Below are 27,106 nucleotides of genomic sequence, written 5' to 3' on the forward strand. Positions count from 1 at the left end.
CCATGTAAGCGCCGAACTCCGTGGGAGGGAAGAGGGTGGTGGCGTCCTCCCGCTCCGGTGAAAGCCGGCGGCGGTGTGTGAGGAGAGGTCTGTCCCGGGTGGTGGGGGAAGGGGAGAGAGCCGTGGTTAGCGACCCCGCCATGTTTTACCTCACGAAGACGGCGGTGCAGGGCCCGGAGCGGGGCTTTCCTCTGTTATAGAGGTGCCTCCGCCACAAAGGGGGCGGAGCCACGGGCTCGCAGTGAGTGGTATTCCCCCGTAGTTGGGTGGGAAAGCTCACGGGTGAGTGGCTTCTTATAAAAAAAAAAAAAAACCAAAAAAAACTCTGGGAGAAACAAGCTTAATACAGTGAGAAAGTGTCCTGGGCTAGAGGTGATACCTGGGTCCTCCCTCCTCAGGAAATGCCTTTCACCCCTTTTTATCTCATGTCCCTTCAAGAGTTTTAGCCGTTTTCTCGAGAAATGTGTCTGTTTAGTTTTGTGGTTATTTTGTGTCTTCTAAAATGGTGTAACCCTCCTTAATTGAATTCAGTAGAGTAGAGCAGAGCTGTTTTACTGTTTGCTTTGGTCCCTCTGTTGCTCTTCACTGGGCATTGCAGCCCAGCAGCAGAGGAGTTGATAATGGTTTGACCAGTTCCCTGGAGGTGGATTCACATAAGACCCCATAGATTCACATGTGTCAAACTTACCCACCAAGTCCAAAAAAACTCAGCTAAAAATCCATATAGAAAGGGTTAAGTGCAACAACCACATTATGACTGTGCATGCACTTCGTAAAACCTGTTAATAGCAAATACTCCAATACTCAGCTGGGGTAAGGTTGGTAAAAGGCTTTAAAGATACTAGAGTCAGCAAAGCTGCTCACCACACAAGTAGCTGGGTGTAACTGCCTACAGCAGTTACGTACTACTAGAAGTACAACTCAGCAAAAGAAACCTTGTGGTTTTCAGCTGGTTCAGGGGCCAGATCACCCATCTGGAGACTGGGGAAGCTCCAGTGCAGGAACAGAGAAGGACAGCAGTACTGCTCTAGGGCAGCCGGGTCGCTCCTCCCATGGCAGGGGCTGCCAGGTTGTTGCAGTCTGCTTTGTCCTTTTTCAGTCTTAATTTTTAGCACTGAAATTTTTTAACTTTTAAAAACAATTGACTCTTCTTAGTACCCTCCCACTTGCCTCTTGTATGTGCATGAGTATACAACTGTTTTCTTTTCCTCCCAGGTTCCCAGCGTGGGGGTTTCCAGCGGCAGTCCTCGCTACCTTTGCTAGCATTTACTTTTTACCATCTCCCATTGATCCAGAGCCATTCATGTATGTTCTCCCGCTTAACTTTGAAGTTCAATAGCATGCTTGTGTTTGTCAGGAAATACCTATGCTTTCAAAACTTTTCAACTATGCTCTTCATCCTGCAGGAGCAAATAAAGCATGCTGCTTAAGTTTGCATGCAAGAGAAACTGTGTTTCTGAAAAATAAAAACTTTTTTAAAAAGTCAGTTTAAAGCAAAACAATGCTGACCAGTGTAGCATTCCTACATATGTGTAGAGAGATTGTTAGTAGATCTCAGACTAGTGATAGGGAATAAAACTCTCAGGATGATGGCAACTTTGTATTGATTTCAGGGGAAAAAAAAAATCTTCTGAAAAGTCAGTATTCTTCTTAGTCTGGGTGTGCAAGCTCCACAGAATTGTTAATTTAGTTTGAAGTAATAGTTTTAACAAACAGTCATTGTTTTAACAAATTATTTTTTAAAAAAGGATACCTTGTTACTAATATCTCTGGAATAAAGAGTTATTATTTTCCCTTCAACTAATTTTACAGTCCAGTGTTGTCTTGTTTATAACGTCTCATTCATGATTTATTTGGTGCAGTTTTGAAAAGCCACCTCCAGCCTTAGTTGGATCATTGCAAGTGAATAAAAAGCTTCAGAGTGGACAAAGAATCTTCACAGGAAAACTGAAAGGTCCCGAGTCTTTTACTGTGGATGATGAAGGCAAGTAGATAACTTCCAAATGGGTAAAGTTATACATCTACTACAGGTTATACATCTCTTGATCAAGTTATTAAAAGAGGAGACTTAAGAAGTTTAAATCCAAAGAAGGAAAAATATTAATGTTTGCTAAATGATTGCTCCAAACATATTAAGATAATTGTATGTTTTTCCATATCTTCACATTTGTAAACATTTCACTGAAAATATTCTGGAACATTTTGTTATCTGTTGCTTCCAAGGACATAGCAAATGTCCTACAGCTATATTAAAAAACACGGACTTACAAATTAGCGATATATAGAAGTTGTATTAAAATATATTTTTAAAAAGGTGTAAAATGGCATATTCTTTAAAAGTAGCATGAAAAACCAGCTTAAAGATTTTGTGGGAGTTCTTCCAAATGTGAGTCTAAGCTTGGGCTTTTGACATGTAACTAGTGATATGCTTGCCTTGGGGTTTTTTTTTTCTGTTTCAGGTCTCCAGAAGCAGTGTTAATTTGCTGCTCAAGCTCAGTTACTGAGATCAACATGCTGTTATTTCAAAAGGTGTTATTGAACAGAGCCAAAGAGGGAAGGCAAATAAAGTTATTTTAAACTTTGCATAGTTCTCAAAAATATATTTTTAGAGCAGCTCAGAATATAAAAGAACTTTTCACTGTAATATAGAACCTCCTCTTACCTATCCACGTAATTCATCTTGGTTGTCTGGCAGCTGTGAGGTGGCAAAACAGCAGGTGCAGGAACCTTACAGATCGCAGCAAGCTAAAGCTGTGTCCAGTAGCATGTTTTGCATCTTTCCAACAACTCTCTTACCCAGAGTGTGACCAAAGTAGGGACTGTGATGAAAGTTGAAGCCAAACAGAGGAGAGACATTGTGATCTTCTGTTTAGGACACAGGTTTAGTGCTGTGGACTCGGGACTTACCTGTTCTGGAGGAATTACTCTTCTCTTGGTGTGTAAGTGGGTAAAATAAATACCTGTAGTAGCCACTGCAGAGAAGTAGGCAACTCCCAGTCCAGAGCAGTTTGAGCCAGGCAGTTCAGACACCCTCCCTTACTGGTGGTACTAGTTCTATGGTTTTTTCCAAGGAAATATTGAATAGCCCAGGACGTGTTTGTCTGAAAGATACCGTCTTGTGTCATGTGATACAGAGGTGAGAGGTAATCATCTGGAATGTTCTTGTTTGCCATTGTGCAAGCTGAAATTAGAAGCTCTTTCAGCCATAGCAGCATAGGCCTGGAAGGGACCTCGCTCACCACCTTGCATTGAGGCACCCATTCCTGGCAAATGTCTTCTCAAAGCTGTTTCCTTCCTGCTTTCCTCGAAGGTGCTATTTTAAATTGTCTTTTTATCACACTTTTTGTTCTCCAATTCTTCCTCTACAACTTTCAGAAAGGGTAGGGTTCACAACTGGAGTTTTGCAAAGTATATTTTAAATACGAGGACTGATCCTGCAAATGCGCTGTGCTGCCAAACCTAATGTCTTTCATGATGCTGTATAAAGCACTAGTTTTGGTTCTATTTTTCTTGAGTGTGTTAATTCTACCATGGATCATCCCTGAATTTAAGGATGCTTTAGGAGACTGGATTCAGTTAGCTGAAGTCATACAATATGACTGAAGTTGTAGTAAGTGTTGTGGTGATGTTGCCTGACTTAGGTAAATACTGTTTTCCATATGAATAAGATAGGATGTTATGGATAATTAGAGTAGTTCTGTTTTGCCTTCACTTTACTGCAAATAGCCATGAGAGAAGTCTAGTGCAAAACCCACTTGCACTAGCTATATAAATCTAAGTATAGCATCATAGCCTAGTGCATAGCATGATAGAAAATAGCATTACAAGTCTAAGCTTTCTCACTTTAAATACAGAATCTGGTATGTGATCAGAAATTTCAGCTGTTTCCAACATGCCTCAGGAGGCATTAGAATGCCAGTATATTTAATGACAGCAAAGTTCAGCCTCTTTTTTTTCCCAGGCAAAGTTTTTGTATTGAACAGTGGCTCCGAAGTTCTCCCTTTGGATAAACAGGTGCTTTCTGTATGCCAGTAATCCTAGACAATTCTTTTAATCTAGATTTGACAGCTGATACTTTGAGAATCTGTCCTATTTGCTCTTTACATTTTTCCATAGATGTGAGTGAGCAGATGCTAGACATCTTTATACCTGTTTATCTGATCTGGTGTAACTACTCATCAGACAAAGTCAGAATCTGTGGGGTTTTAGTAATACTGGTTTGGAAAGGTAGCATAACATCTATGGAGTATCTTTTAACTCTTTTTGCCAAGTGACAGTGCACATTTTTAGACATAAACAAGGCTAGGGTGAAAATGCAGGTTACACATAAAAAAATAATGTCTACTTTAGTTCAATCTATGTAAATAAAAGACAAATCAGAGGAATGTTTCCAGACACTTAACAGACTTTAAAAGTGTATTTCGTTGAACAGTAAGTCTAGGATTGGTCATGTGCATTGTACTATTTCAGAGCCTGGACAAGTCAAAAGGTAGGAGGAAGCTATTTTTAAAGGCGGGGCTTAACCACTACTAGCATTTTTCCTTTGATACTCTACACAGAAGGTTTTGGGGTTACAATACAATGTCAAAAGATTTGAAGACCTTCTGTGAGGTTTTTGCCTTGTTAATTTAAACACTTTAAAAGCAGAGCAGAATGCAACTGCTAAGCAAGTATCCAATAAAAAAAAGGGCTTAGTCCTTTAATGCAAACTTACACCTTTTTGGTATTATTCTGGTGGTTCAAAACCAAAGCAAAACATCACAGCTTAAGAAAAAAAAACAAAAAACCAACAAACACACTTGGGTTTTTTGCTTAGGATTTTAATGTCCTAGGAGAAGGGTTTACTTTCTTGTTTTGCATCAGTCATTGTAATGTTTTCCTTTCATTTACTGAACATTTTAGCTAGCTGATAAGGTGGCAAAACCCTCAGGACAAAAAGGTAGATTGCATGAGCTCTGCTAGTGCTTTCACTGATTTTCATTGTCAGTACGAGAATATCCCTATGAATCTTTAGTCCCATCCTTGATGCCTTTGTTTGCTGCTAACCCAGGAGTCTTAAGATGGCTTTTAATGTATTATGTTTATTTAAAATAAACATGAACAATTCATATTTTTTCTAATCTCCAATTTATTATTGCTCTCTCTACTTTATAAAAATACATTTAAAGTAAGCTGTATGGTTTCCTGTCTGGTTTGTTGGTTTGTGTATGTATAAATATATAAATTAGGAGCAAGAAAGAAGGGCTCACAATAATGAGGAATGTCCTTCTTTTATACTAAGTTTCATTTGCCTTGGTCCCTTTTAAAACAGTCTTCTAATATACTTATTTTAAGGTAATATCTACACTGGTACTGTGGATGGGAAACTGTGGATGATCAGTGGTGACCAGCTGCATTTCATTACTCAAATGGGGCAGAATATGCCTGAATGTGGTGAGCGACAGTTTTGATGTGAAAATGCCAACTTGTTCATATAAATGTCACTGAATGAGAAATTGAAGTGCTATTTTAGCTGCCATTAATGTTTTCTGATTCTTTTGTGCAAATTTGCAAGAAAAGCCTGCTGCTATCATGTAGTTTTTCCTAATGTAGGTAGGATTAAGGTATAATGGCACACTTCTGTAGCCCCTGAGACTGGCTTGCCATTTAAATAAAGAACAACATTTTATAGAAGTCCTTCTATACCAATTTTTTTTGAGGGTGGTCTAAAGACAATTTATCCAATTATTTTCCTGCCTCAAGATCAAAATGTATTTTAGAAACAGTTCAAATCTTACAAAGGAATCAGAGACTCAGAATAGCATGTCATGGTACCATCACCAGTAACTGGACTGCAAGGTTGCATTTTCTTTCCTTACTTGTAAATGAGGAAGTCAAACATTGAAATGTTTTTATCCTGTTCCTTTTTGATGAATCAGACAGGCCTGAAAGGCCATTAAAGTAGCTGATTGGCTTTAGCCTGGTTTCCTAAAAAATGTGAGTTAGGTAGGTGCTTTCCCTGTCCCCAGTGTTCCTGTGCTATGGGCTAGTCTTGACTGAATTTGAAACAATTCTCAAAGATTACTTAACTTTTCTGAGTCTTATATAAATAATTGACTATGTGGAAGTTAAGAAACCAAAAATGAGACCAAAAAGATCGATCCATTCAGAGTGAGACCAGAACTCAGCTAACTTTTTGGCAGCTGCTGGTCAGTCAGCATGTGTTACTGATGTGTTACAGCTCCAGTGAGCTGTAGTGGATGCTGTCCCTTGCTTACTGGCATACTGGGGGAAAATTATGTATTTTGGAGTAGAGGGCATTAGGTCACAAAACTGTAGGATGTCAAGCTTTACTAATTTCACTGCTCTCAGGAAAATTACTCACAGGAAAATTACTCATTATAAAAATATTAAACATGTTAGATCTGTTTTTTTGTAGCTTTACCTGAGGATTACTTAGAGGACTCTCATGTGACCTGTGGAACTCGGGCCCCTCAGCTGAAGGGAAGTAGTTAGTTAAATTTTTCCTAAAAGTGGGTTTCTCCCATCTTCTTCTTGGGAATATAAAATAAACAATAGCTAATCAATTTTGTTTTACAGATTTAGCAATCCTACCTGTTCTTCAGTCATCTTTAAAGTTGTCTGGGAAAACAGAGTAGAGCTGAATTTCTCTGAAGGTTGAGAGCAAATTTTTTCTGAAGTAATAAGGCACAGAGATGACTAGGTTGATGTTCTACTGTCACTTCCTTTGCAAGTTACTTTTAGAGACAGTTTAAGGAAGCTTTTAAGGATCTGGTTTATTCAAGGATGATAGTTTAGTGCTTTGCAGCCTTTGCATTTCGGGATCTTCATTTTGTCAGCCTCCTGGTCTTACCCATCCTCCTGTTTGTATCTCAGGAACTCCAGACTATGAACCATTATGTGGACGGCCCCATGGAGTCCGAATGGATCAGGACGGTAACTTGATTGTGGCGGATTCTTATTTAGGCCTGTACAAAGTCAATCCAAGGACAGGAGAGAAAACCCTCCTGCTAGCGAGTGAAAAAGGTGATGCTACAGATAGTGGGGAAGTAGATTGATCTTGGGTTTGGTCCTCATGTTTATGTATAAATTCAAAGATCAAGACATTTTAATCAGTTGAGATCAGTACTAGTGAGTGTGGGGACTGGGGCTGATTGAAAGCCCAGTGGCTTTATATTTTTATGATTTGTTTAAAAAATAGAAAACAAAAGCAATTATATTTGTGAGAGGCTTTTGGTTTGGTATGTGTTATGTTGAGCTGCAACCTGAACATATTTCCCTGGAAATGAAAGTAATTTGGAGCTTGGACTTCAGCTTGGGACAAATGCAGGATAGTGATAGCATTAACTATGAGATTTGGAATTGCAATGTCTGAAACCTTAAGCTTGTGTGGATCTGAATAATTTTGAACACTTGGTGGTTTTGTACTTATTTTAACTAGTAGTCATCTTTATTAACCAGGTGTGGATGGGCTGCCTTTCAAATTCCTAAATGGATTAGAAATATCAAAGAAAAGTTTGATTTATTTTACGGACTCAAGCAGCAAGTGGGAAAGACGACATCACAAATACGAGGTGAGATGAGGTAATCTTTGTAACCATTTGTTCAGACAGTTTTGAGTGTTAATTTTTGTGCTGGCAGCACTATGTGCTAGGCTGCAGAAGAGACAATTTTTTTTTTTTTTTTTTTCCAATTGTGCTTGTGTGTTTTAGCTAAGCATGCTATGAATGCAGCCTGTTTGAGCCCTGAGGCAGAGGATGGGCTGTGCTATTCTGTAACTGCTCTTCCGGAAAAAAAAAGAAATTGTCATGTGATACACTAGTCTGGATTTTTACAGCATGTTAGTTTCCTCCCTGGTATCTGTCTACAAGCTGCTCTTATACTGCTGTAAATACAAGGTAGTAAATTGCTGGTCTGCTTGAAGGTGTAGTAATAGCCTTTGAGACAAACTTTATCATCTAGAACGAACTGATCGTAAAGCTGAAATTCAGTGAGGTCACAGAAACAAAGTTTGCACTGAGTCTCATCTTTATTACCACAACTGTGGATGAAATTAAGCATGGAGAAAAATCAGATTAAGGGAAACATATTTAAGGGGTGGGAATTGAGATCCAAGTTATTATAGGGGGAAAAAAAGAGAATGGTTGAAATCTCTAATGTGCCACTTGCTGTTTCTTAAAGCTATCAGAATTATTGTTTGGTAGTACATCATCTTTGCCATTTAGTATTTCAGAACTGACAAAGGGTTGTCAGTACAAATGACAAACATAAAGGCAGTTTCCTCTTCACAGAGCTTATGTTTATATAATTCAAAGCTGCCCTGCAGATTTTTAGCAGAAGCAGCTTACTCAAATTATTTCATACCACAGGTAAAATGTCTGCTGTTCACTTGCTTTAGCAAAACACTCGTGAATGCTTTCTGGTTTGATTTGAAGAAGTTGCAATTGTTCACAGAAACCTGATAAGCCTCAATATTTCACTAAAGCAGGAACTGCAGAACTACGTATTTTGAACTCTGGGCTTTATAACCCCCAAGTTCCTCTGTTTTTTGCAAGAATGCTGTGATCAGCCTGGGAAAGGACACGAGCAGAATCCTTTGCTCCTTTAGTGGTGCGAGCCTATTGTTTTTATAAAGATGCCATCTGCCATTCTGTAAAGTCTGCTTTAATCTAATTCATGTTAATATGTCTTCTGATTATTTTTCTGTTCTAATTGAAACCAGGTATGTTGATAGCCTAGTTTTTCATTAGATGTCTTGATTAAGGTAATTGAAACAAACCATCTTGGTCGCCTCTTGGCCTATGACCCTGTAACAAGAACAGGAAGAACGGTGCTCAGTGGCTTGTACATGGCAAATGGGATTGCGCTGTCTCCCTATGAAGATTACATATTAATAGCAGAAACCAGCATATGTAGAATCATACGGTATGTTCAACATCATTCTTTTCCTAGATATAAAATATTACATGTTAGTTTATATTACATGTTCTTAATCAATTGGTAAACATAACTTTTATGTTATTTTCCTGGTTTTCCTTGCTTTTCTAAAAATTTGAACTGCAGATGTGCAGTTAACAGGGTTGCTATTGGAAACTTAAATTACTTTTTTTTCTGTTGCAAGAGTCATAGGTTTTAGTTAATTCTAGGTAGAGATTAACAGTTGCTCTTTCCACTGCTAAATGTCTTTTATACCAATTTACTGATCTATTGAGCCCTAATTCCCTCAGACTCAATTACAATTATCCTGATGACTCCGTTCTTACAGTTACAACAGACCTCAGAGGACCAGTGTCACTGCATGATTATGATGATTAGCATAACACCCCATTTTTTCCATTTTAAAGGGAGTCAGTGTTTTAATAGTTTTTTATTTCATGGAAGGTCTAAAGTCAAATTTAATACTAGTTTTCCTTTAACAGGCACAGTTTGTATGAGTAGTTCTTTTTTTAACAGAACAAGGACATAGTGTTTATGTTACATGTAGAAAGATGAGGGGTTTTGACCAATCATCATTACTCAAGTTTAGTCCTCCTTTGCATTTACTACTTCCTGCAGAGTCCTTTTTTGTATTTTGAAAAATTCCTTGCACAAAGCAAAATGATGGATCTTCCATTTTGTTAAGCTTGTCGTGTTTTGCAGCAGCCGCTGTAACTCATATTCAAAATTTCCTTTTTGCAGCTATTGGGTGAGTGGAACTAACGCAGGAAAAAAAGAAGTTTTCGTGGACAACCTGCCTGGGTATCCAGACAACATCAGATTATCAAACACAGGCTTATACAGAGTTGGAATATCTACTACTCGCTTTGCTAGTTTCTTTTCTCCTTTTCTGGATGTTTTAGGACCGTATCCATTCCTGAAGAGATTTATTGCAAAGGTAACTTTGACACTGTGTAGTATTAACTATTGGTGTTGCAAAAAAGTTGTTTTTAAGTATGAAAAAACTTGTTATTCTTCATTAGGAAATGGAATAGATGACTGCTTCATCTTTACCAGCCCGCATCCCAACACATACTAACTTTGATTTTTCTGGAACGTTTGAGGATCGGTTTCTTTTTTTTTTTTACATATTAAACCACAGCAGTTTTACTATAGTAGTAATATTGAGAACCCATTTATAAAAGTAGGAAAATCAGTATTGACAAAAGTAGTCCACAGTTGCAAGCTCTCAGCCCTTTGTTTATAGCAACATGATATTGTCAAGGCAGGTAAAGAACCCTTTACACAAAATACAAGGATTTTGCTATAGGAATCAAACCCTGCAAAGTCATTCTTGCCACACAAGTGTCATGGAGCTGGTTACAACTAACCATGCTACTTTTTGTAGGAAACAGGCTGCCTTTTCCTTAGAACTTGCACAGGAAAAACACTGAAGCAGGTGACTCAGTTGTGTTCCATCCTGTGTTTAGAAAATGGGTGGCTTTTAGCTGCTGGAATAAATTCAAACAACATCCACACCTTCTTGAGCAAACAGGCACTACCTGTACTTTAAGATTAGTAGGCAATTAGTGGACTGCCAGCTTTAGACACAGTCCAGTGGATATTATCAAAAGATTAAGTGTCAGGTGAATCTAGCTAGAACATCTGGAAAGCAATAGATCAGCATTGCCACTTCTTTCTAGTCATATGATCATGTTCCCCCCCCCCCCCCTTGAATTAAGTGTTAACACTGTATTTCTTTTTCTAAAACAGGTGACTCCTTTATCATTCTACAACCTTTTTCTTCACAAACACGGCTTGTTCTTAGAAATTAACGATAAAGGAGACATTGTGGCAAGCTTCCATGACCCTGATGGTAGTGTCACTTGGGCTGTCAGTGATGTCTTTGAGCATGATGGGAAGGTGTATCTAGGTAATACAGAGCTGCCTTTTCTTGTGGTGCTACAGTAAACTTCACAGTTTTCATAAGCTGCAGCATCAAAAGAAAAATAGGAGCATTGTTTCCAGCAGCCATTAAATACTTTTCTCTACTTAATGAACAACTGCTACGTCACCGAAGGAGAAACAAAACTTATACCACATGGTTAAGCAGAAATGAAAATACAATTCAGAAATACTTGGTTTAGAAGCTTGTGAAAGCCTCAGACTTAAGTAGGTTAAAGGTACCAAATCACCTTGCTCTATAGTTCAGAAAATAGTTATGTGTACATTTTTAAACAGTTGCACAGAATCATCCAAGGAGTTCAGCTCTGTAACAGGGATTGAGGCGACTTGCACATATCTTACTGTTGCTCACAGTTCCCATTTTGGAAAAAGCCTTACATAGGATTTTATTCTTCCTCTTTGCCAGAAGCAGAACATACTGCTTTTAGTTATGAACAGCAGTTTCTCTGTTGTCTCTTTTGTTAAAGTTTTCCATTTACTTAACTACATCAGTTTCCAAGGAAATATGAACAAGTACAAACACTCTCACCTCAGTGTTTCTTCCTGGTACAAAGTAATCACGTGTTGTCTTACTAGACGCTGTACATAAGGCTCCCTGTGACCATAGAAAAGTTCACTAGTGGCCATCGTTAGGTGGCAGGGTGGTAAACAGAGAACAGCTTATAAATTAGGGATTCAGTCTTTGGAAGTGTGACACAGCTTGATACTTCAGGAAGGTTTAACTGAAGTAATTAACAGAAAGAGAAGTTTGATAGGCAGTTTATTTTTTCTTTCCGCAAAAGTGCAGCAGTGAACAGGGTCCTCTGGAAGGGCACTTTCTAAACAAATGTTCAAGACAGCAGAAGTTAAGTATGCTCACAACATGCCACAGCAAAGTATGCTCACATACAGAGAGTAATACAAATAAAATTCATTTTAATTGAATCACAATAAATGACAGCTGTTTCATTATGATGAAATATTGTATTTAGCTTGTAGAATCAGTCTTAAATTTAACTTGATTGAAAAGGTATTAGTAGTCCTTTGGATGTGTGTTTGCATGTATGTTGTCCCTGCTACAGCTTAATTCCTCAAAATGAAGAAGCCCCATTTACTGGGCCTGTGCTGGGTAAGCAGGTACTAGCTGTATTCAGATATGCTGAAGTGCTGATACTGAACGGTTTTTGGTTTAGGATAAAGTAATAAAGTTATGAACTGTATTTCTCCCTGTATAGTATCTACTTTACCAGATGAGATCATTAAAATTCACAGCTCTGGTTTTGTTAATAATGATTTAAAAAAAAAAATTAAAAAAAATCACATTTTACCTAAACCCAACTCTGTACCAGTAAGGCCCTTTTATCTAACAAATGCCTTTAGTAACAAGGTACAGATACAGCCATGGTCAAATAGCATATGAATTGGCATATCCAGGAAGACCATTTAGTCTTAAAATCACTTAGTTGGGAATTAGATCTGGGTAAGAATCAAAGTTCCTTCATAGTGGGGTTTTTTTATTTATTCATCAAGGATAAGAATTAACACTGTTCATTCAAGGCTGTAAAAATACTCAGAATTAACTGCTTCATGGAAATAGACACCGGACAAGTAACAACAAACTCCTCCAAAAGCAATGGAAGGCAGACAGCTGTTGGTTCCTGTTCTTCCTTCAACCACATGCTTTTGCTGAACAGTTCTTAACCAAAAGTGGGAGTGAAACAGATGTTTTCCTGAACTGCTATTCTCTTTTTGGTTAAGTAAGGACCGACTAATTTCGTTCTGAATTTCAATTTAATACAACATTTACTACCTATTGCAGATTTCAGGTATAGTGTGGTTCTGTGATAGTGAGTGTGTTAAGTTATTGAGCCTAGTTACAGACAAAATGCTTTACAGGTGTGCACAGATAACAAGAGTGGTAATTTGGGTACAACATCTGGTCACACATACTGAATGATCTATATCAATTCTGTCATCTTTCGTGTTAGTTATTAGGCAAAAAGTAAATCATTAAAAGATAATTTCCTTGTTATGGCTTAAGATCACTTTAAGAAGAGACAGTGCCCTTAACATCTCTACCCATAACAGAGGTTTTTTCCATTAAGAAGCAACAGAACACACATTACTTGCACTGAAACTTAACTCAAGTAGAAACTTGACATATGACCTAGATTTGATGGAACTGTTGAGGTTTAATGTGCAGCAATCACTGTATTTCACACTGGTCTCCACACAGCTAGCAAAATAAAATTTAAACAAAGAACAAGTCTAAGTTGCTAGAATTATCTGAGCAAAACACTACATAAGTGAACTTTAGATTTAGCTCAGCATGCAAGAAAACACTTGAGAGCATGAAGAGAACTTTGGTTTTGTTTTTGAAGACAAAATAGAGTCTGAAGGATATTCATGGGCAATACTAAGGCTTGAGAAAAAGAACAGGATAAAGCTACAGTAGTAGTGGAGGAAAAAAGTCCTGAGTACTTGAAAGTGTGTAAGTAGTTTGACTATCCAAAAACCTCCGTGTTTATACAGATGCTCCAGCTGAAAAGTTACCTTTCGAGTGTTGTCTCCAAACATTTGGTCACGCTAGAAATTTGAAACTAGTTAGATTTGAGACAAAAGCTTTACAAAATCTAACCTGTAGACCATGACAGAAGTTTGCAACTCTAAGCTATGCGAAGGACAACTTCTGTGCTTCAGAATTAAAAGCAAAGAAGGTTCTACTTCTCTTACTGTAGCACTGCTTGTGTCCAGCTGGTGGATCTGTGCGCCAGGGTATGCATCTTCACAGTTTTGAAAGAGTCAGGCTTTGTTGCCTACTTAATGATTACTTAGTAGAAGGTTTTATGTGACAGAAGTTGAAATCATCATGATCTCTATTTGGGTAAAATATCTGAAATAACTAACTAAAAACTAAATAGTTGTGCCACAGTTGCATTTGACAAGAGAACTATTATCTTGCCTGATAACACAGTTGATTTGCCCACAAGCAACATGAACTTGTCTCGCAAAAGATACACAAGTCAGTGTTTCTAGACGGTGTTTTGCCGATGAATCTATACAGAAGTTATAGGCTAACGCAAGTTTGGGTTTAGAAAGATACTGAAGTTTGGGTGCCAGCGATGGCTGCATTTCAGATAAGCCTAATCAGAAGGTTGAAAAGACAACATCACCCTTCCCAAGGGAAATCAAGTGATAACGTACTGCAGCCAGATGTCTGCCATCAGTCCTTTGGTGTGAAGGCCACTTACTGCAGGTTCTGAGCAGTTATGTCTCAACCAAAAAGCAACACTCTATGAAGCACTTAAACTGCCTCAAAACAGCCCTCTCAGCCTAACTTCTAGTGAGCAACCATTTATTTCTTTTTAGCTAGTTTGCTCTCAAAGTAATTTACCTTCAAGAAACTAATCAACATGTTAGACAATTCAAGACATTTGGAGGTTAGAGACAGATCAACTCTACTTATGGTGCCCTGGGTTGTTATTTTTGTGGATTTTTTTTTTTTTTAGTACCACTTCTGTTCATATATTAAAACAGACTTAAGAGTTAGCTCAAAACACAGGCACACTTATTTGAATACTTGTTAGTCTCAGCACTCTTGTTTAACTCACTAGGAAGCCTATATTAAACCCTAAGAGTTTTTTCAGTAGTACACAGTAACCCATTCCAGCATTTCAAACTAGAAGGAGGTTGAAGTTACATTCTTGTCTGCAAGCTACCAAAGCTGTCCTACAAAATTCATTGGTCTCATGTGAAGTGGTCTCCTTGAAAGACAGCATTTTGCGTATGGATCTTAATTCTGCACAAGACACTTGCTAGTCAGATCCTACCATTTTGACTAATGCCTTCCTACGCTATTTTGGGCTAGTTTGCTATTGTCATTACCAGCTTTGAGCTCAATACAGGAAACCTATAATTAAACATAGCTTTTAAGAAAGTCTATGACTCTGAATATGGGTGAGCATTACTGTGCAATAGCACCTGCCTATCTAACCCGACTCAAATACGCATTTACTGATTCTCAGAACAAAATAAACTGTTCAGATTCATAGGCATAGGTTCACCTCTGTGCCTGTGATATGAAAAGGTACTTGAAAGACAAAGATGGTAATCAATTATCTGAGCAAGACAGATTAGCTGTGTCTAACAATTTAGAGTTACAGTTCAGCTGTGAAGTATACATATTGCACAAGGCAACCAGCTAAAGACAAGGGTTCTTCTTCCAAACAGGGTTTGAATAGCCCATTAAAAGTCTTCCAGCTGTGATCAAGAGAGTTAGAGACAGACCTGCTGCAGTCACTGGAGAAACTGATCAGTGGGTGCTGATTGCCAGAGGCTCTAAATGCCTTGTAAGGACTGTGCAGAAAACCTCCGAGCCCGAACACCGTGGTTGCTGAACATGAGCCGTGGGTCAAACCTGTACCTGTAGGAAGGAAGAGAGTCAGTGTGAGCTACAGTTTGCCTGCAGTGACCAACACTTCTAGAAATAGCTTCTTTCTAGCATTCTAACAGAAAACTTTGCTGCCTCAAATGACAAACTTGTGTAGCACAACTGTAAGGTCACTTTAAGTAGTTCTTAATACAGCTTCGGTCCAAACAATTACTGAATTTTGAGGTAAGAAATGCTATTTACTTACAACAGCTGGCTAACACATACAGCTTAGGTCCTGCAAGAAACATTCTTTGCCAAGATCATCTCCAGGAACAATCAGAACAAGTATTTGGGAAATTCCTGCCTACAGAAACCTGCAGAGCTTTTCCTTGTTTGCAGGCAAACCTGAGGTCACTTGTCTCTGACTGCTCAGCACAGCTGTAAGCTTCAATTATTCTAAGTCAACAGTGGCTGACAAGATTAAAGTAGTAGTATTAATACCATCAAGTTATATTTGGTAGGTTAAATTAAAATAGAGATTAAAGATTAAAAAAAATAGAAGCATCAGGAAAACATCTCTATTAAACAACAGTAGGTATGTCAGTAATATTATATTCCATCATAAATACCCTCTATAAAAGCTGAATTTTAAACATACACAGTTATATTTAAAAGTATCACCATAATTCATTGAACCAGTGTTTACCCGGGATCGAAGACACCTGGTGTACGGCAAGTTGCTCCTGAGCAGGACTGCAGCATCATTAATCGATAGTTCATCTTCTCTAGAATTTCTTGATCAATTGTTTTAGCGATGTTATTGATCTGGTGTGGATCTGCAGTCAAGTTATACACTTCCACAAACACCTGTAGAAGAAAGTTCCTGCACTGTATTAAGTCCTAAATGCTAATTAACATTTTATCGTTTGGGAAGAGCACTATGAAAGCACATAGTCTCAAATGTTATTTTCAACTGCTCTGCAGCATCCCCACACGTAAGCCATACTTAGCCATGTGGCTAAGTGGTCAAAGATAGGACAGCATGTAGGTGACGCTAAAGTTTTTCACTCAGTACTGTACTGAGTGAAAGTCAAAACTCTTCCAAAGTAGTACTCACCTGCTGCACCGCAGATTTTTTCCTCACACGAACACATAACCCATCTTATGACTGTAAGACCACAGCAAGAGGCCATGGCTAAGCTGGCTGTCTTTTCATTAATGGATCTCAAAATACACAATTTCATGACCATCACATCACCATTATGTGCTCATCAGCTACTTCCAGCTCTCAGACTCAGATGTCTTGACTACATGAACAAAATCTGCTGAATACAAGTATGCTAAAACCCTAATACAAGAAAGCTTTTTTTGGTGCGCACACACTTTGAGAAGGTTTTTTGTGTGCTTTCAGAAGGTTTGTCTGGAGGATTTTAGGGCAGAGTTGTTTTTCAGTACATTAAATCCCTAAACCATTCAGTAGGACAAATACTAGTCAAACGTATCTCAAGAATTCAGCTAAGGTTTTGTCTGTGCTAGAGTAAGAAGTCTGATTGCAGATGATACTGATTAAAACTGGCTGGGTTGTGTCTAACTTAGATAAAGATGCATCTGGACAGACTTTGGTTGCAAGCTTTCTTCTAAGGTTTTAAAAGCCACATTTCTGCATCTTCCCAATACCGTTAGTCTTAATTTAGCTGACCCAGGTAAGCTGAGTGACCCAAAAATGCCAGAGCCATACCCTCTTACTGGAAAAAAAAGTGACATCAAGTGTATTATCAGATCAACTTTGGAGTCTACTTTTAAGAAAGCTGCAACATTCATTTAACTTCATCATCAATTGTCAGAAAGTGAAAAAATGAAGGGCAGGGCCTGCTAATCAGTATCTTGGTCTCCTATACAGTCTGTCTTACAATCTTACTGCAAAAACCATCTTGTGAGATTTACTCCCATGGTCTAAGTTGTTCATTATAGACTACCAGAAAATGTTTTGTGTGGTGGCATGGTACCTGAGGGTACCTACTGTTTATGTATTTACTGTGCATCTGGTGCATCTGCTGACAATGCAGTTTATTAGATTTGTGACCCAGCTGCCTCAAACCCAACCTGCTCTCTGAAACAACTGTGTGCAAATGGGCACAAGTAAAGATCAGCCCCGTGCACACCCGATTTTGTACATGCAGTGGGTGCTCCACCGGTGATATCTGAACAGCTTCTGAAGGGGGGACATGACGTCCCTTATACCCAAACAACTCACGATAAGGTTAAAGGCCTTTCTCACAGTTGTAACTTAAATACTTGTTTTGCCAGACAAACAAGCGAGTGATAGAAATGATTAGCCTGGGATTCCAGTTCTTCCCAGGGAAGAGAGTTGCAGCTGAACATAAGAACAGCAGAGGTACAGCGTAACAGAAAATATTTGTCATACAGAAGACTCTGCCACATGGAATTAGGGTGCGACAGAGAACTGAACACCCCCCCCCCCCCCCCAGCACAGCTCCCAGTGAGGCTGTTAGGTGATACCAGAAGGCAATAATCATAGTTTAGGCTATTGTCCCTTCCTCACTCCCCTCCCACCCCCTTTTTTTTTTTTTTCTTTCTTTCTTTGTTCTTCTTCCCAGAACCCCACCAGAGTTTTGGTCAAACATTCTCACCAGCAGATAAATACTTCGCTGTTTATTCTGCAACCAGTGCTAATCTGCTTTTCGAAGTACTTTATGGAAACCTTGAAAGCAGATATGAGTGCAGACAGTCACTCACACAGTTGGGAACAGTTGACATCTGCTAGTCAGACAGAGACTTACCTCCCGGTCATCAAATTCACAGTACTGCAGATCCCAGGAAGCTGACAGCGTCCTTACACAAGCGTATGTGTTGTTATAGGAATCTTCACAGACGCAGTCCGGGAAGCAGTGCTGTGAAGTGAGCAGTGAACAAGAACTTCAGAGCAGGAAAAAAAGATGAACTAGCAATCCTTTGCCTAGAGTCTCTACCAGCTCAAGCCAACTGCAGTTAACTGATGAACACCAGGATCTGAATTTAACACATTCAAGTCTCCACTGGGGATTTTAAGCAAAAACTCACCTCTTCTAAATTTAAGAAAAGTGTTATTAAACTCAGCATGATCAAGCACATTTTGTCTGGGAAGCTGATGTACATACTCTGAACACCACAACACCCACTACTAAAGACAACACCAATCGGATGCTTTACTTAAAGCAAACCTTATTTGATTCAGGAATTAGCTAGTGACTTATTTAAGTCACAGATAAGAATCAGGTGACGAGGTCACTGGAAGTTTAGAAAGAACATGGTGTCGCTGCCACTCACTTTGCCAAGCCCACACCTTCCTGTGTACCTCCCCAGCCCTGAGGCCCTGTAGATCCCCACTGAAATGGTTACTGTGTCATGTATGGTCATATGGACACATCAGTTCTGCATGGCTGGATGTCTCCTTCCAATTCTTAAATGCTGCACAGGACCTACAGAGCTAGCTCCTACTTACCAAGACACTGGGAGCTTACTTACAGAACTAGGTTACTCTATGCAGCAAACAGGTTTAATTCAACAGCTATTTTCTACTATTAACAGATCTTGTCGTGCTTACTGTGACTCCAGGTCCTAGGCCAGGGCAGGTAGGATCACTGCCGTTGTATCCTTCTCCTTGGTACTCCACCAAGAAGTCTGATCTCCATGTCACGTTTTTGTCTCCTCTCTAGGACAAGAGGTTAACATGACTTAGTATCCACTGCGCTGTGAAACAGAAGAAATTCTCCATGCCTGGTACAACACTAATGCTGCCCACTCCTTACAGGGCAGTTTGAATTATTTTAAAATAATATTTAGCCTTAGGTTTCAATGTCTTGTGTAGCTGGAAGACAAGGATCCAACTCCAAAAATATTAGTACACCTTCTTGTGAGGGTTTAAAGTACTGTCTTCAATTTATAAAGAAGCACGCAGTAAGACCAAATAGGAGCCCCATGGCCAGATACTACTCCATTACAGACCAGATCCCTGTAACAAGGCTGTTTCTGTTTGGTTTCTATCAGGCTACCGCAACAGATGGAAAAAGATACCCTTGGCGTAAGGAAAGATAAACGCTTTAAGAAGCAACTAAGTTCTAAGCTGCTCTATTTGTAGCTGCATTTTAAAAGACAGTGGGAGAGAGAAGTTTAAAGTTAATATACAGGACCATCACAGGCACATACAGCAGAACAATGAGTTTCACAGTTTTGATTCCATCAGAGTTTAAACTAGATGCCTTTTACCTGCTTCTGTCTAAAGAACAGCTTAAGGTTTGGATACAAGGTTTTAAAAGCAAAGCACTGTTTTAAGTCTGGATGATCTCCTACGTTTCCAAGTAAGCTGCCTTCAATTTATAGACTAAATTTAATTAAAACTAAAAGGATCAACTGCAAGCAGCTTTATTTAAATAGGCTTCTGCTTACTTATTGGAAAGGTCAGGTTTACTTTATAAAACCACACACATTTTCCCAGAGTTTAGGGGGAAAAACTAGTTCTACTGAAAATTGAGGCAAACCAAAGATTTAAGTAAGAACAGTCTGCTTTTTTCCTGTGTCTATTCTGAGAAATCCTAAGGAAAAGGGGAATGAGGATGCGAGGCAGAAACAACATGCAGCCTTCAAACCGGGAATTATTAAAAATATCAGGATTAGCTAAAGGATGACACAACTTTCTATTACAAAATGACCACAAAGTTGTAGAGCTTGTGAAAATACATCTGCATTTAAACAAGATACCTACTTTTTTCACTAAGCTATCAACATCCCATGTGAAAATGACATCAAGGGAAGAACCTGGACTATGAGTTGACCTAGTCTATCAAAGGAAGCAGTATTCACTTTGAAAAATAACCCTTGCAAGAATTACCAGTTACTATCCCTTTCCAGCTACTTACCAACAGCGGCAACAGCGACATCCCATCCATCTGGGTCTTATTCAAGTCATACCCCGCGATGTCCAGAATAGTGGGACCCAAATCAATATTTGCAACAAGCATCTGCAGGGTGAGGAAAACTTACTTCAGAAGACCAGAACCTAACAGATGTAATAACGAGACTTCTGTACTTTAAGTACTTGTAATGTTTAGGTGTACCTAAACACTACTTAATTTCATCTTTATAGGCTAATGGGTCCTGTAACATTCAAAAGCAATTGTGGGGCCTTTGGAAAGTGAGCCTCATGTTTTGTTTACTTTTGTAGCCTGCAATTACTCAAAATTACTGATTCAAACAAGAGCACACAGCTTTTTTAGAATGAGGTCTTTGCACTTTCTACCAGTCCATAGGTTTCATTTCATTGATACATATATAGGCAAGAGGATAAATTATTACTTAAAAGTTGATAATTATGCAACAATATTAAAAGTAAATCCGTACTCTGATTTCACTTCTTCCTTACCTTGTTTGTCTGATTTGGTTTTATCCCTGGTCCTCGAACTAGCAATGGAACTTTGATATCAAACTCATACAGCTGCCGTTTGTCTATTGGCAAAGAAAACTGGCCTGTACAACAGAAAAATGGAAAAAGTTAGATGGCTTCTTGGTTTGAGAGTCCTGTGTTACATAATTTCCAGCAGCCAATTTTTTTTAAGAAGTCACAAGAAGTTCTTAACCTGAACTACATTAACAAAGTAGAGGATGGGAACAGACAGCTTCAAAGTGTAAGCTGTATCTTACAAAACTTAACAGCTTAGATACTGCTTTTTTAGTTGTACAACATGATACAGACAGGTCTTTGACAGATTTTTACTGGTTAACTCTTTCATGGTAACTCTTCCTACAGAGTACAGAGACCCGTCCTCCTTTTCTGTCGTAATTTTACGTATACCAGGATACAGTGGTAGAGATTAATGCTAAAAAAATGTAACCAAACAAAAAACAACCAAACAATAAAAATCCCCAAACACCCCACACTGCAGCTCCAAATTGTTTTGCAACTCAAATCAATACTTCTCATGCCTATGGCTTCCCATAGAACCTGTTCCATTTTCCGGGGTGGTCCTGAGGGTGAAATATTATGCGATTCCTGGATCTTCTACATATGTTCAGTAAGCAGTGAAAATTTTACCAGTGTGGTAGCCATTGTCCGATGTGTAAAAGATGTACGTGTTGTCCAATTCTCCATTCAGTTCCAGTTTCTTCACTAGTTTCTCTATCAGGTCATCTACTGACAGTAGAGTTTGCCACCTATACAGGAACAAAGTTATTCATATTGAAGCATGAAAAATTTAGAAGAATTCTGACTGCAGGTAGGGCATTCACATTCTGCTTCAAGTCAACAGAGGCAGAAGTCCACTGTAAGCGGATTAGTTTTCTTGCAAATGTTTAAAACAAACTTCATAGATTACTGCACTGTACTGTTTGAGGCTACAATTTAAGATAGAAATGGACTGTTTGTCTTCAGTTCTTGTTGATTTTATTCTGTAGTGTCTGAGAAAGACATCAAAATACCAATTAATTCTTATCTGGAGACAGTCAAGACCAACTTTGAAGCAACACAGTGGCAAAGAGTCAGAGTTATCTCCTGCAAGGTCACTTGTTATTAGTTCTTTATGCCTAGTTTTTAATATTAAAAATACAAGACTGCCGTGAATTTAATTGTCTGTATGGGATCCTTTCTGCTTGAAAACTACATCAGCTATTTTGTATTACTCATGTAATATCAGAGTCCATTATTCCAGTGTATCTAAAGTTTTGAACAGCTACAAGTTATTATTTCCTTTGTCACGAGGTTTGCTGTTGAGACCAGTGACTGCTTCTGGTAAGACATAACAAGCCTCCACAGACTAGTAGTACACTGAATTAACTAGGGCTATTCAGTTCTTGATTCCTATCATCTCCAGGCTTAATTTAAGATTTTGTTGCATAATTTTACCTTTGTTTTTTATAAAGCAAGCCTGAAAAAAACTTTGGTTTTCCATCTCCAAAGTGACAAGCTAATGCCCGATAACCACTCAAAATGGAGTTTAACACTTAAAGTTAAGCTAATGTTTGTTGCAGACTTTTAAAAGAAAATACACCTACAGTGTAAACAAATAGCCGTCCTTTTTATTAAAGAGGGGGAACAAGCTGTATCTTCACAGTACTCTCCACATCCCTGTTTATAAAAAGGAATCGAGCACTCGCCTTGGCCAGTCAGGTATTCCCATGTAAAGAGACCACAGACTGAGAGCCAAGGTTAATAAATCAGATAGATCTGATAAAGCAGATAAATCGATCACATTAGATACAGATCATGTAAGAATCTGGAATTCAAGTGAAGTAGAAGGTAAGACCAATTTTTATGAAAACCTGTTGTGTACTGGAAGAGAAGCAGTAGAGATACTGAGCGTGATTTGTCTTTTTTATGATAAATGATGGCAGCATTTGGGAGGAAAATGTTTCTGAAGTCAATGACAAGTTTCTTTGCAAAAAGTAAACAGAAAGTCAGGTCTGCTGAGACAGATGCCAGAGAACTATTACAGGCAATTTGACATCTATTGTCAGACTTACTACAACCCTTTTAAAAAATACTTTTTTCAAAAAAATAATAAAAAATTCTCAGTAGAAATCTTAAGCAACAACAAAAAAATCTTACCGCTTTCTATAAGCATCATCAAGAAACTGTATTGATGAGTTAGTCATTGGAGTTTTTGCTTGTCGAATTAACCAGTGCTTGTTCTAAAGAAGAAAAAAAAAAAAAGACAAAAAGATCAGTATAGGAGAGAAGTACCAGCTTTTAAACCTTTCTTAGGCCAATTACAACAGAAACATTGTTTAGGGTAAAACATCCACATGATTCCTGTGAAATAGCCAGGCAATGCTATCAAACTGACCTGATTCCAGTTTTCCCTCTTGGTTCATGTAAAATCTAAGTTGCAAGAGTAGAACGCATTACAGCTCCATTATGCTCAGCCCTTGGTGAGAAGAAAACGGCTGCGGATCTTTTCAAAGCAGCTCAGGGAAGAAGTTTGCGAGAGGAGCTAGGGAAAGCTCTCCCAGAGATACGGTCTGATGAAAAAAAAATCTGAAGGATTGAGCAGCACTGTAAGGTTGGACTTGGTTGTCAAAGTGAGGTTCTTTTCAGCCTAAGACTGGTGAGCATAGGTAGAGACGTGGGGAGGAACTCCTGCATCAAAAGCAGTTAGGACAGGTGAGGACAAAGATCTGTAATGGTGCCACTATCAGATTCTTGGTAGCCTATGAACTCAGGGCTGGAGACTACTGAGGGGAGCAGAAACATTACCATTTTATTTGGATTTTGACTCCAGAACAAAAGCATTTCTTTAGCTGAGGCGTTATTGATTCTTCTAGCTGCATCCCCAACATTCAGAAACAGCCCCTCCCTTTCTCCCCTCACCCATGCCCCCAAAGTAACGGAAATGATCTAAGGCATGTGAAAAGTGATACTCCCACATCCTGAAGCACCAGTCTGAACTGGGTCAGCTGCTGCACAAACACATGGGAAGGTCTGTTGTGAACAACCTGAAAGTTAGCATTAGTGGGAAGCAGAATAAAGGAGAAAGTCACCTCAATGCAGCTTTGCACTTTCTCATTTAGTAGGTCAGAGATGACCCGCTCATCACCCCCAGCTCGAGCCTGTATTTAGTTGGTCACGCCTCTCCATAGAGCCTCTCATTATGCAATTGCCTTCATGTCACAAGCGAGTGACTCTGAACGGGCTCAGGCTTTAGGGACTCACAATGAAGTGACTCATATCTCCTGCTGTTACTCAGTTCCCCTGTTTACTGTTGATGCCAGCTGAAGGAAAGATTTTTTTTTTTTTTTTTGGCGATGGGAACTTAATACCAGGTCCAATTTATTTTAAATTCAGTTGTATCTAGATCTCTATTTTCCAGTAGTTAAAAGAATTCTCTGGAGAGATGCTAAGTCTGTCTCAGGAAGGCAACACAGTATAATCAAGACCAACCATCTAGGACTTGTGTGCTGGTTGAGAGAGGTAGTAGTAACGAAAGCCATCACAAACCCCATCCCCAGCTCAGCAGAAGCTCTTCAGAGTACAGAGGAGCTGACAGTGTCACCTGCACACCAGCTGCCTTTCACAATAGGCTTAGGAGAGGCCCTGCATAAGGCACAACCTTGCTGGGTAACTCAGGTGGATAAGTCACTTAGTGCAGTAGAACCTTCCTCTCTTCTGGAGTATTTTGTTCTTCCTACCTTCCTCTGAAGTTTCAAAAACTTCATACAGCAGCTAAACACCTTTGCGGATTTCACTAAGCTTCACACTGACTCGGAATCCTCAAATCTGCTTCTCCATCAGCCCCTGTCAAGTCTCTTTTCTCAAGCTGTCCACCAATCCTGCTGCCACCCTACATTCCAGAAATTTTAGGAGATCTTAAGACAGCATACCATATCTTGCCAGCAGAATCTAAACACAGCTGCACTCCAATTTTGCAGGAAAAACAATGCATGCTGGAGAAATACCCAACACGTATCTTAATCAGCTTCTCTCTCAGAACAGCTTAGATAAACCACTCATCTGGACTATGAAGTCCTGCTTGGGACACCAGACAGCTACCCATCATTTGCCATGGTTCACAACTGAGGACCAAGACTGTACAACGCAAGACTGTCTAGCAAGCATTACAAAGTCAAGGACTCAAGGGTCTGAGCCTACATACGTGTTTATTGCTATGGCAGGAATTGTGCTTACCCTAGAAAACAGTGAAGCTCAAAGAAGAGTTGGGCTTCAAGACCACAACACTGCCAATTACAGAAATGCACAGTTAATGATTATAGCTATTGTGTCTAGGAAGAAGGGTAACACTAGTCTGTTCCTATTGCAAAACCTAGTAAAACTGCTGTATCTAACTACCAAACATTAAGTCAGGCTGTCATTTTGCTTGGTGTTACGTGGCACATGCAGAGCTTTTGCTCCACGTAAGGGAACTCCCACACTGTATTTTTGGCTAGCTGCTGACTTTGCCGGTCAAGTTATTTCTGGTTCGCTATTTTAAAAGCATTCAGTTATTATAGTAATGGAGTCTAAGACAAAGTTAGGGATCCTTTTATGGAGAAAAAACCCAGTTTGATTCCTGCTCCCCTAGTTTGAAATTTAACAGGTTGGGCTAAAGCATTTGTTACTGCCTGCAGCCCTTCTCTCTCCTTTCATTCATGTTTTTATATCACGCTGATAGGCACATGGTCATTTTTGCAAGCTACAACCTTCAGGTAAAACCAAGTTTCACCCTGTACTACATGAGTCATAGTGACCTTAGGAGAAGTATCACTAGGCTCCAGATAGGCATTTAGGCAGTGTTATCTCTCAGTCTTAAGAACAGGAGCAAATCTTGAAGTGCATCAGTTGAACAACGAACAGTAGCAAGTTCTAATTGAATCAAAAATACAAAACCTCCGTAAGTTAAATATCTCACCAGATTAATTGTGACTTTCACTTTCACTTATTAGCAGTGTAAATTGCAGCAGATTAGTCTGAGCTAGACCATATTTGGCAAAGTTTGCTGGCAGTGGAAGGTACTGCCCTGTCACAAGGATGCCTGCAAGTCTGTAACATTAGGCTCAGCAATTCTGGTTACAGGTTATTTCAACAAAAGAAAGGCAAGTTCTCAAAGCCCTTAGTGACCCTGCACCCTGTAGTTCACGATTTCACCAAGTCCTCTGGTTAGTCTGATATGCTTGTCACCTAGGGGCAGCTTTGCCACCAGCTCAAGTCCTGGACCACCCATCCAGCCGAAGAGGACAGGGCTCTCCTCATTCTTCACCTGAGCCTTTGTGTAGCACACTACCTCTGTGTTCTCCTGAACGTACTGAGAGCCATGAAAGAACATTTTCAGAGCTTCAGAACAGCGTGGAAATTGGACAAGGAATTAACTTTTTTCCATTTATCAATCATAATTCCATTGTACTGCCTTATTTTTGCCACTACCTTTTTTTATTTACAAGATTTCAGTATGCAAATATCTCAAAGTCACAATAAACATATCTTATCCTGAAAGGCTCATTAACATACCTAAACAACCAGTATTCATGGTATTAGCCTGTTCTTCTCACTGTTTAAACTTAACATGCAAGTCAGGGTCATTGCCTACTGCTCTCACAAACTCGTAGAATAACCTATACAGATTCTTGCTAGTTAGCTTACCTTTCCATGAATATTAAAATTGCTGTTTCTTGGTGCACTGACATTCTGAAAGCTCTTCGTATACTGTGGAGCAGCTGTCCAAGGGGAGTGCGGTGCTGGGGTTGAGATCATCATAAAGAAAGGTTCAAAATTAGATTTATACTCCAAGAAGTCCAATGACATGTTGGCCTGTGAACAGTTTTGTCAGAGAAGAAAAGTCATACCTCCAAAGGAAAACAGCAAATATTTGAAAAATCCAAACTAGATAGTCATAACTTATTTAGAGCTCAGTAGTACTGGGAACATTTAAACTATTTCAGAAACTTATTGCTTGCTCATCTACAAAGGTCCAGAACAGCAACTTGTGATAAAAAAAGATCCCAAGTATTTGTGTTAATTTGTCCGACATATCTGAACAGCTTTCTACTTTAGACCTTTGCATTATTTAGACGTGGAAAGCTCATCGGAAGTTTATGCCTATTCCAAGTATCAACAAAATCCACCCAAACTTGTTTTTCATCAAGTAAAATGGGAGCTTTCTTTAAGAGTCTGAGGCTCTCAGATGTCAACTCCTGCCTGACAGATCCCAGTTCAATAGTTTAAATTGTCTTCAGAAATAGCAATAGTTCTGAAAAAGTTTTTCAGCTGCACTGTTTACAGCATATGCTCATTCTGTATCAAGCTCCTAGTTTATAAGGGGTGCCACATTTCTGCTGGTGAAGCCAGAAGCGCTAGTGGAGGACACTGCCAAACTCCACTCACTCACGCCACTT

The 27,106-nt window shown here is 39.1% G+C and overlaps 2 protein-coding genes across 5 annotated transcripts in view; one reads left to right on the forward strand and one right to left on the reverse strand.

The window, feature by feature from the left end:
• On the forward strand, positions 1–20,155 carry LOC104640342 (adipocyte plasma membrane-associated protein-like). Of its 3 annotated transcripts, XM_075745770.1 has the most exons (10): positions 1–4; positions 1,216–1,305; positions 1,863–1,984; positions 5,335–5,433; positions 6,877–7,026; positions 7,462–7,574; positions 8,765–8,925; positions 9,679–9,874; positions 18,949–19,012; positions 20,008–20,155. In XM_075745770.1, coding segments are annotated over exons 1-9 (951 nt in total). In that variant the 5' UTR covers positions 1–2; the 3' UTR covers positions 18,967–19,012; positions 20,008–20,155. The 3 variants fall into 3 exon arrangements, with proteins under 3 accessions (XP_075601885.1, XP_075601874.1, XP_075601864.1); XM_075745759.1 differs by having other exon boundaries at positions 18,949–20,155; XM_075745749.1 differs by lacking the exons at positions 18,949–19,012; positions 20,008–20,155 and adding an exon at positions 10,690–12,395.
• Positions 11,625–27,106, reverse strand: part of GNS (glucosamine (N-acetyl)-6-sulfatase) — a 22,017-nt gene continuing 6,535 nt past the window's right edge. The window contains exons 6-15 of one of the 2 annotated variants that reach the window (XR_012834071.1): positions 26,355–26,522; positions 22,830–22,912; positions 21,321–21,439; positions 20,652–20,755; positions 20,149–20,250; positions 18,837–18,944; positions 18,034–18,144; positions 15,939–16,099; positions 15,148–15,283; positions 11,625–11,699 (exon numbers count right to left, since the gene is read on the reverse strand). Coding sequence is in view for 1 of the 2 variants with exons in the window: in XM_075745737.1 (XP_075601852.1) it covers positions 15,199–15,283; positions 15,939–16,099; positions 18,034–18,144; positions 18,837–18,944; positions 20,149–20,250; positions 20,652–20,755; positions 21,321–21,439; positions 22,830–22,912; positions 26,355–26,522 (1,041 nt within the window). In the remaining variant the exon portion in view is untranslated. Of the gene's footprint in view, positions 15,284–15,938; positions 16,100–18,033; positions 18,145–18,836; positions 18,945–20,148; positions 20,251–20,651; positions 20,756–21,320; positions 21,440–22,829; positions 22,913–26,354; positions 26,523–27,106 lie in introns of both variants that reach the window. The other variant, XM_075745737.1, reaches the window with a different exon arrangement.

Source organism: Balearica regulorum, chromosome 1 (genome assembly GCF_011004875.1).
Source record: "Balearica regulorum gibbericeps isolate bBalReg1 chromosome 1, bBalReg1.pri, whole genome shotgun sequence".
Lineage (NCBI taxonomy): Eukaryota > Metazoa > Chordata > Aves > Gruiformes > Gruidae > Balearica > Balearica regulorum.